Below are 10,036 nucleotides of genomic sequence, written 5' to 3'. Positions count from 1 at the left end.
GACAACTCCTCCACTCTTCCCGATTTTGACCTTTTCTTCCAATTTGATATCCACTTTCTCTAGTCCTGCTTTATACCATCTATCCATCCTTCTTGGACGTCTCTCGGTCTCTTCCAGTGGGTTTCCATTCGGCCGCCGCCTTAAGATGTATAGAGTTTGGCCTTCTCATCACGTCCAAACCATTTATTCTTTATGATTTTACAAAGTTGGTTATCTTTAGTATTCTGTCAAGTCTCGAGATCTCTTTTTATTCTTCTGCGCCAACCAGGTCATTGTCGATATACTGGACCTGGGTGGCGGCAAAAACTCTTGAAGAGTTGTGATGCCAATGAAGAAGAATTATAAATTTATAACAAGTGTTATATTTTGTATAAAAAAATATATAACAACTTTATAAATATAAGAACAATGTAACACAAAATATTATACTTCCTTAATATTCTTTATAATATAATATTTCAAAATAAAGTATTATACTTTTTATGAAAATAATCACTAAATTCACTAGATTCCAAATGCAAATTGTTAGTATCATTGTTGTTATATTCTATGGTATCGTTCTGTACAATAAAATAAATAGCTAGGTAAGTAAAATTGATTATAGGTAAGCATAAATCACATATTTAGTACTTTTTTTGTTTATTTTTTTAATTCCATTTGATAGTAGGACATAATATAAGAAATAATATTTATTCTTTTTGAACATTTATAAATGTTCAATTGTACCTTGAATATGAAATCTTCGTCACTATCAGATATATTTCCAGTTGAACTACCTTCAGACCAATCTGATAAGTCCAGACATTGCGAAATTTCATTTTTATTCATTATTACTTAGTTATAAAAATGAAACAATAGCGAATAACAATCAACATCAAAAAACATAAAATTATATTCAAAACATATCAACAGTTTTGATAAGAATATTGTACTAGGGCCTGAGTATCATATGTGATACTCACTTTAAATTTTTTTTTTTTTTATCAAAATCGATTTATTATCATGCAATTTTATTAATCAGTAGTATGAAATAGAGAGTTCTGCTGGTGATCCCGTGATCCTCGTGATCCCCGTGATCCTTGGCTCGTAATCTCGTGATCTTTGATTGCGTACGTGTGTGATGTATATTTACCCCACCACCATATGATCCAGTACGTAATCAATATATATTTTAATATTATTATCAATTAATATTACTATCGATTAATATTATTATCATTTATCACATGTTATTATATATAAAAACTTACTATAACGCAAAAAAAAAAAAAATATAATATTCTGTGTTAGGATCGAACCGAGTGTATATACATATTACTTGTTCATACTACCCACCTCGACTCTAACCCATTGAAAATATATTCGAACTAGCTGCCCGGCCACGCGTTGCTGTGGCTAAATGTTCTTACACTTGATATTAAGCAGACAGTCTTAAACTTTTAAACGTTAATATCTAATTTTTTAAATTATAAATACTTTTAATTTTTCAATTTAATTTAACACCAATCGGTGCACAATGCTTTTGGTTAACCTGTCTTTAGCTAACACAAATAGATTCGACGGTTTCCCAACACGTGAACACGCAACATATAGTTGCCCATGAGAAAAACATGGATTTTCCAAATTTAAACCACAAATGGACATTGTTTGACCTTGAGATTTATTTATAGACATGGCGAAAGCTAAACGAATTGGAAACTGTAGCCTTTTGAAGGGTATGGTAGAATCTGATGGTATCATCGGAATACGTGGCAGCAGGACCACTTTTCCTTTAAACTTCCCAGACAAAATGGTTGTTTCAAGAATGTTTCCGGTAATCTTTTTGATGACCAAACGCGTGCCGTTACATAATTGAGTTAGCTTCAAATTACGGAGGAGAATAATAGGGGAACCAATCTTTAATCGAAGATTATGTGGTGGCATTCCAGGGATATCTAATGAATTTAAAAATTCAATCGGAAAATTTACACTTTCATTTTCGTCAACAACAGTATCGATTGATTTAAATGACATCAGATCGCCTGGTAACAACTGTTGTTTCTGGAAGTTAATTTCGTCAACGTCAACGTTTTTGGGTGCCAAAATCGCCCGTTGACTAAGCCATTCATGATTCAAATAATTATTCTGTATATCCGGGAAAATACTCTGAATCATTTCATTTTTATCCTGAACAACAGTGCAAAAATTGTCTGGTAGTTTAATGTATTGCGTATTTGGTTGCAGTTCTATTTTACCGTTCCCAATATCTAATAGTTGTTCGGAAAATAATTGTGCTGATGGATCATTTTGCAATTGTACTCGCATATTTATGGTCATTCGAAGTGTTTCGATACTTCGCCATAAGAATGATTGTTTCAAACATGCATTAATCTCATCCGCGAAAGTAGAGCGAGGTATAACCGGTAAGGTCTGCCGGAAGTCACCAGACAAAAGTAAGATAGCACCACCGAAAAGTTTATTATTGCTGTTTAAATCTTGCATAGTTCTGTTTAGTGCTTCAAGTGAATATTTGTGTGCCATTGTGCACTCATCCCAAATTATTATAGAACTCTTCCGCAACATTGCAGCTATTCCACTATTCTTTTTGATGTTACACATTGCATCTGGTTTATTATGAACGTCGTTTATTATGCAGCTTGAATGTTGAATGTGCTGTTCGCCCACTATCCAGTAAAATAATAAATTAAAATAAATTTGAAGAAATTTCGGATTGTTATCAGGCATTGGCATCAGTGATCCGATTTTATGGTACACCTGGCCTTGAATTTTGAATGTAGTTTCAAAATTACGTCCATCGGATGCACGATCGCAAATTTTAGTTGCCCCAAATGACGTCATTTGGAAGCAAGAATTAAATTTGTGTATCTTACGCAAAAATAATTTGGAATCATCAGAATTGCCAGTAAGAAGGGATAATAAAGGCTCCGGCGGAGCGGGTAGAGGTGACAGCACAACTTTTCCTGATGCACAGCACATGCCGGCAGCTTCATTCCGAAATTTCAATGCCTGACAATATTGACATACTTTATCCATTCCACCGATAGCAATCATTGAATGCGCTGAGTAGTTAATATCTGGTGCATAATCAAAGGCAAGCCGAACGAATGATGCACGTGTTAATGAGCGGCTGATCCGTTGCCTTTGTCGATCTCTTTCTCGTACTGTAGCTAGGTTTCGTTCTTGTGTCGCTCTCGTTCTCGTAATATTCTGTTGCAGACGTTCGTCACGCTGTTCTTGAGATTCTCGTGCACGACTTTCTGCAGTCCTAATTCTTTGAGCTGCATTTCTTGTTTCCATTTGTTCTGGTAATTGCTGAGCTCTTTCAACACGTTTGCGTCGTGACCCTTTGCTGCTCGCGTTGTTGAAGTTAGATTTTTTCGGTGGCATGTTATCATAGCACATAAATAAATAAATAAATAAAATAAAATAAAATAAATTGAAATTATTGTGGCCATGGTAACGTAACTTTTATAATATTTTTTTTTTCGATTTTTATCGATATTAATCGATTTCAAGCCCTGCTATTATCGATTTTTGTATTATTATTTATATTTTATTTTTATCTGCTAGAGGGTGCCACCGGTGTAACTCGGTTTTTGTCTCTAAATCTCTAACTCACAGGAGTTAGGTCCATACCCTATATCCTGTCTTTTAAGTTGGACCAAATTACACGCGGTGTAAAAATTTCATCTGAATCGGTTAAGTGGTTTAGGAGTCCATTGAGGACAAACATTGTGACATGAGATTTATATATATTAAGATTATTATATCATATAATATTATATAAGTTTTGATGACACTATATTAAAATTAAATACTGTTAGTACTTAGAAATTTCTTAATCGTTAGACTTCTAGATATACTCAACAACAACAAATTAAAATACCTATTAGTGAATAATACATAATGAAATTTGTATTTTCTCACGAAATGTTATCATACCTGTTAGTGAATAATACATTAATAACCAATCTACACTAAAAAATATCTTAATCGCTTATACGTTAGGCTCTTAGATAGCTCGATATTGTATCCCCTACCAATTAATGGATCCATCCACACCCATCTTGTCTCTGTAAGAGCTGACATCCATTCAGTCTGTTCTCAGTCTTACACAATTGTAATTCTCCTCTACGTTTCTATCAGTCTTATAATTTATTCTGAGCTTATATTTTTTCAAGTCATATATTATTCTATAGTGTTTATTATTTGTCTAAGTCTTTTAAAAGTGTTCTAAATTTTTCTAAGTCTTTATAAATTTAAAGTGTTTATTATTTTTAAAACATGGCTGGTTCAATCGCTGACAACGCTACCTTATACAACGAGAAGAAGAGAGCCTTCACTTATGTGCCGCCATCACCTCCGACCGAACTCATTAAGTCTACATCCTACGCGTTAGATTTTACAGGTCGAAAATTTATATTTATCGGTATCGATCCAACAGAACAATTTCAAACAGTCGTTCATTTATTAACATCATCACGTTATGTTAAAATTAATATAGATTTTTTAAGACGTATATTCTCGCTTATGGGTACTATCTTATCTTTTATACTGAACATTCCACAATCATATAAACGTATGACATTTCTGGATACCGATTCTTATAAAATATCAACTATGGTTTATAGTGGTTCAAACGTCCTAGTAATTGAATCTAAAGATATTGACGGATGCAGAGTCTTACTAAATCGTAAAGATTTAATAAGACTTCAGGAATTAGAAAGGTGTATTACTAAAATATTAATGAAAAAGAATTAAACATAAAGCCAAAAATTATGAGACAAATGGACGAATACTGTAAATATATAACTGAAAAGTGCTTACGAGTGGATTTACAACCTAAAAATTTGGAAGAAATGGAAAATTTCATTCGTAACGTAGAAATCAGACAGAGTATGGCTACACCGAGCTTAAGTCAAATTAAAATGTTTGCTACTGTACAATTAGCTATACTTTGTATGGATCAATGGAACGCACAAAACCCTAAAGTAATAATTTATTAATATAATAATTTATTAATATATTAATACGTATATAAAATAACATTTATTTTTTTATTTTAGCTATATGATAAGAATTTCAGACGCCTGTCATCTTTGTCACCTAGCTATTCACTAGTAAATGATGAAATGAGTAGAATAGAAGAAAAAATCAATGCATGCGACGAAATCAATCCGTTAGAGAATGACAATAATTTAGATAAGGTAATAACATTTTCACGTTGTCGTTCTGCCGACTCATGTCGACAACAATAATTGGAGAAAGATTTTTGAAATCCGAACGGTTCAATAGAGGTGTCACATCGTTATAACCATAGTATGATTTCTGGAACTCGGTATATGCGTGATATAATGTAGCCATCTTGTTCTTAGTAAAGTCGCTTTGAAAATCTTCATATGGGAATACTTCAGAGTTTAAATAGACCTTTACGTTTTTAATTTTACAATGATCGAAAAATGACATTGCTTTACTCGAGCTATTTTTCCTATCGGTTTGAAAACCGATTATGACATATCTAGGTTTTTCTAATTTGTTAGATGTCTTTACTTTCCACGAATGCGAAGTGTTTTGAGGTAAAAACGGATATTCACACAGTTCCCACGATCTAAACGCACATGTTAGAGGTTTCTGATTGTTGATTACTTTCAACAGTCGTATTTTTTCTCTATCACTCACTTTCACTATGGGCATTCTCCACAATATTTTTGTTATGTTTATTTTAACGTCTTTTAGTTTAGGGGCGTCTACTATTTCATTATTTTTAAACTGTTTAACAGCATTCATATCGATCGATGCTCTATTTAATATAAGTTGTTGATTACAGTTTATTAAAATACGTTTATAATCTTCACAAAAAACCAAACAAATCTTTAAGATTAATACACCCGTTAAAATTACCGCTGACGATAAAATCTTTATTGACATTTTTAATATCACTATCCCAGGCAGCGTTATGATGCGATATAATATTTGATTTATTATACGAACAATATCCTTTTAATGTAGTCGAAATACCCGGGTTAACAAGTTTTTGAATTTGAGTACCGTTTATTTCATATTTCATTTCAGAGAAAAGAAATGACAGTCCATTGTTTATAAATCTAATTTCTTCAGTTATTTCTGTAGGTTTGGTTATTGTACCCTCGATGTAAATATAACTCTCACATGGTAAAGTATAAGACTCTGTGTTATGTAAAGCAATACGTACTACATCGTTATTGGAGGGCGAATCGATGAATAAAGGTAAAATGAATGATATTCAATTTGAGTTATTTTACAATCGTCGGTGTATTCAATGTGACATCTAAATGCATATCATCCATATTAAACTAGCGTTTGGCGAGCGTAGAAAAGCCAAATTTTCTGGTGTTGAACTATGTTCAACTAGTTTACGTTAGAATATTTCTTCTTAGGAGTTGTTACCTTGATAGTGTTTTCCCTGCCCACGACTATTGAGTTTATATGCATTCTTATTTATATTATAAAATTGTAGCCCATGCGAGTCTTGATTAATAATCGTGGCTATACTGGTTCACCTCGTAGATCAATCAACTCATTATCTTGATTTTTAAAATTGCTCTTGCATGCGATAGATGTAGCATTGAGAGAATAAAACACCAATGTGTTGGAACCTCTATTATTTTATAGCCTGGATCAGCACATTCGGATAAAACTCATGTATTGTATGACACTGCTTACCGTTGACGAATGAACCCATAACCAGATTTGAATCGATTTGAATATATATACAGTTTGTTTTGGTTATATTCAACGTATCTGATTCGTGATTGATATTAGCATCATATTTACCATTTTAAACCTAACAACTGCCCAATACTATTAGACATGGAAAAATCTGATAAAATGATAAGTAATTCCACCTGAAAATTCTTATCAAATTCAATTTTTATCTTGGATGATGTTATCGGAGAACAGCAACAAGTAATAAGAGAATATTTCTCTCGAGGTCGTCATAATAAAATAGATATATTTTATCTGGCCAGAGTTATTCTAAGTACTAAACAGTTATTACGTGATAATGCAAATTTAATGAGTATTGTTTCAAACAAGAGCAATTTAAGACACGTGTACAGCGAGCACTGTTCTGGAGATATGTCATATATGCAAGATTTAAACAGTTTATTGTAACATATTTGGAACCGCGATAGGTTTACATTTAAATGATTGTTGTAAGATAGCGATCGTGATAACGGACGTTATGTTTGGGTTTAAATACTTGTAGTTATATAACGTTACAAATATGTAAAATGTGACATTCAAAAACGTAGTCTTGACAGAATCAACTACTGTTTTAGATGAGCTGGTTAAAGCTAAGGAAAGTATCAAACGTAAATACATTAAAAACCAGGTCAGATAATGTTCAGCAGTGTGACACAGACATTAAGCAATTATCGATCGCTAGCTAAAATATCAATAACCCGGATTATCATTGATCAAAGAAATAATAACGATAAATCGAAAACTCATTTGCTAACGATATCAACAAGAAATTGAAAATTGGCTTCAGTCTACAGACTTGGATAAAATCTATGGTCGAAACTTCCAAACGGCTATATTATCTTGGGTGATAAAAAGTAAAGTTTGTTTAAACACTATACTTATTGATGGTACTGTTTACCCATCAACATCAGGTCTTACAGTTATTATTTTGAAAAATCACTTGTTTATACTGACAACGGTGCTATATATAAATCTATATTAATTCAGGTTGGTACATTTAACTACAAACGGAAAAATAAAAAGGAGTAGCTCTAAATATTCTACAGTTATCAAGGAAATTATTTCACTCAGGTGAGCTGTCCATGAAATTACAGAAAAATAACGCCTAGTATTGGGATAATCCAAACGAGTTGTCGATCGATTACGTTTGCTAACGCGTCAACATCAGCCCTTGGCCACAGGTGTCTCTAACGAAATAATTTCGATTTTCGAAGAATTACGTGAGGCTGGATAATAAAACGAATTCCAAATGTCTAAACGGAAATCGCCAACGAACTACAAGCCGGCAAGGAAAATTTCACTAGGCGTAGAGTTAGCGTTTATGGAAAAATGATTTATGGCAACTGACTTGGTTGAAATGATACCATATTCAAGAAAAATAAGGTGGATTTAATTACATTTTGTATTGACTGTTTTACAAAACTTTCTTGGGGCAATACCATTAAAAGACAAAATCGGGTAAGAAGTTACTAGTGCGATGGCTACAATATTGCCCGTTCGTTCACCAAAACTTTTACAACTCGACAACGGAAAAGAATTTTATAACTGCCGCTTTGACGCTTTAATGATAAGGTATAATATACACAAATATTCAACTTTCCAGTATTCTAAAAGCAGTATAGTAGAAGATTCAACCGTACTCTGAAACAAAAATGTATAGAGAGTTCACTGCGTGGTTCACACGAATGGGTTTCAGTACAAAGTTGCTTGACGAGATACAATAATTCACGACATAGGACTATAGGAATGACACCAGTACAAGCAGATTCCGACCCGCATCGGTGGTAATAAAACAGTGTAAAATTAATAATGTAAAATTAAATTCAAAGTCGGCGATAACGTTCGTATCAGTACACAAAGGCGTGTTTACAGGTTATCACAAACTGGTCTGCAGCGAAATATTCAAAGTTATCAAAATAAATAAAACGTACCCGTTACTATCAATTACAAGATTATATGGGTAAACCTATATCGGATGTTTTACTCTGAAGAAATACTTAAGTCAATTTCCCAAACGAATATTTAATCAGAAAAACCATAAACAGGAAGGAAAATAAATATATGTCAAGTGGTTAGGATTTGATAATGCATAATAGTTGGATAAATGCATGTGATGTTAGAAATAGTGTCATCTTTCCGTGTGTTGCGGGGTCGACAGTTCTTCCGGGTTGCCCGGAACCTCAACCCACTACCAACGCGTGGTTGTACTCTTCGGCGAAGTAATCCCGGATTGCTCGGGGGTCCTACCGGGGCGCCGCCTCACCTCGAGCGCCATAATGAGTGACCGCGCCGCGGCAGAGCCGTGGATTATCGCCTGGGTCAAACCCCTTCTACAAGGCGGTACTCCCACAACCACCACAGGTCCTTCCTCAAGTGTGCGCTTCCCGGTGCGGGCGAGCGCGAGTCCTCATTGAGTCCACGCGGTCGTGCGCCTGGGTCCAGCACCCCCGGGCGTCGAGGCGCTGTGTAGCCGACTCGACGGGGCTTCTCCGAGTCCGTGGTACAAGGTTTGAACCCGGCGTTCAGGCCCTCGCAACTGCCTTGTCCGCAAGCAAGTCGGTCGAGACACCGCTGTGGCTGCCGCGACGACTCCTTTATAACGCGTACGGTTTTGATCTTTATCGACAGATTGCCGTTTCTGCCGGTGCCTATCTCATATCAAGCCCAGGCGGCTGAATACGTGCGCGATGCTTCGCCCGATGGGTGGTCTGGCCTTTAGTTCGAGCTCTCGGTCTAGGCAGAATTTGTTCAGGAGCGAGGACACCCAATTCGCCCGCAAGATTTCTCCGTCCGACCCGGTTTCGAAAGAGACCAGGCATTCAGTCCGTCCCGCAAGGTATCCGTTCTCGCTCCCGGCTGAGCGGGTCTTAGTACAGGGCGTTCACGACGATCCACCAGAGGCGCCGTCTTAGGGCCCTTTAGGTCGCTATCGGGTCCCGCGCCTGCCACTATCCGGCACTTCGCAGGCTTTCGCCCCGCCGCCATCGCTGACAGCGGCGGTCGTTCCAACTGACACTCGGACGATTTGTTCCCGCGTGAATAGAACTGTCCCCAGCATGTCTCTGGCAGTGCGCCGTGCTCTCTGCACGTCGCCCTCAACACACGCCCGAAACCGCTGTGGTTTTAAGTGGGGTCTGGGTCATGCCGCGGGGTCGCCCACATCTTTACGTTCAGGACCTCCGGGAAGTTTTGAACACCAAGGAACATGGCCTCCGTGGAGGTCATGGTATCACTGATCGCGACCAGTCCACCTTCCAGCGCGCTGCGGCTGCAGGCGTTTCTTTCTGGCTAT

General features: G+C 36.0%; 1 protein-coding gene and 1 pseudogene across 1 annotated transcript; one reads left to right on the top strand and one right to left on the bottom strand.

The window, feature by feature from the left end:
- Window positions 1–1,343: 1,343 nt before the first annotated feature.
- LOC112600772 lies at window positions 1,344–3,784 on the bottom strand. The gene has a single exon (XM_025348076.1). It carries the CDS (start codon window positions 3,400–3,402, stop codon window positions 1,492–1,494), a length of 1,911 nt encoding a protein of 636 aa, XP_025203861.1. The 5' UTR covers window positions 3,403–3,784; the 3' UTR covers window positions 1,344–1,491.
- Window positions 3,785–3,928: 144 nt separating this feature from the next.
- Window positions 3,929–5,286, top strand: LOC112600773 (annotated as a pseudogene).
- The last annotated feature ends 4,750 nt before the right edge of the window (window positions 5,287–10,036 follow it).

The sequence above is a fragment of the Melanaphis sacchari genome, unplaced genomic scaffold (assembly GCF_002803265.2).
Source record: "Melanaphis sacchari strain LSU unplaced genomic scaffold, SCAv2.0 Contig707_pilon_pilon, whole genome shotgun sequence".
NCBI classification, from domain to species: Eukaryota; Metazoa; Arthropoda; class Insecta; order Hemiptera; family Aphididae; genus Melanaphis; species Melanaphis sacchari.
This window is presented reverse-complemented; position numbering and strand designations above follow the sequence as displayed.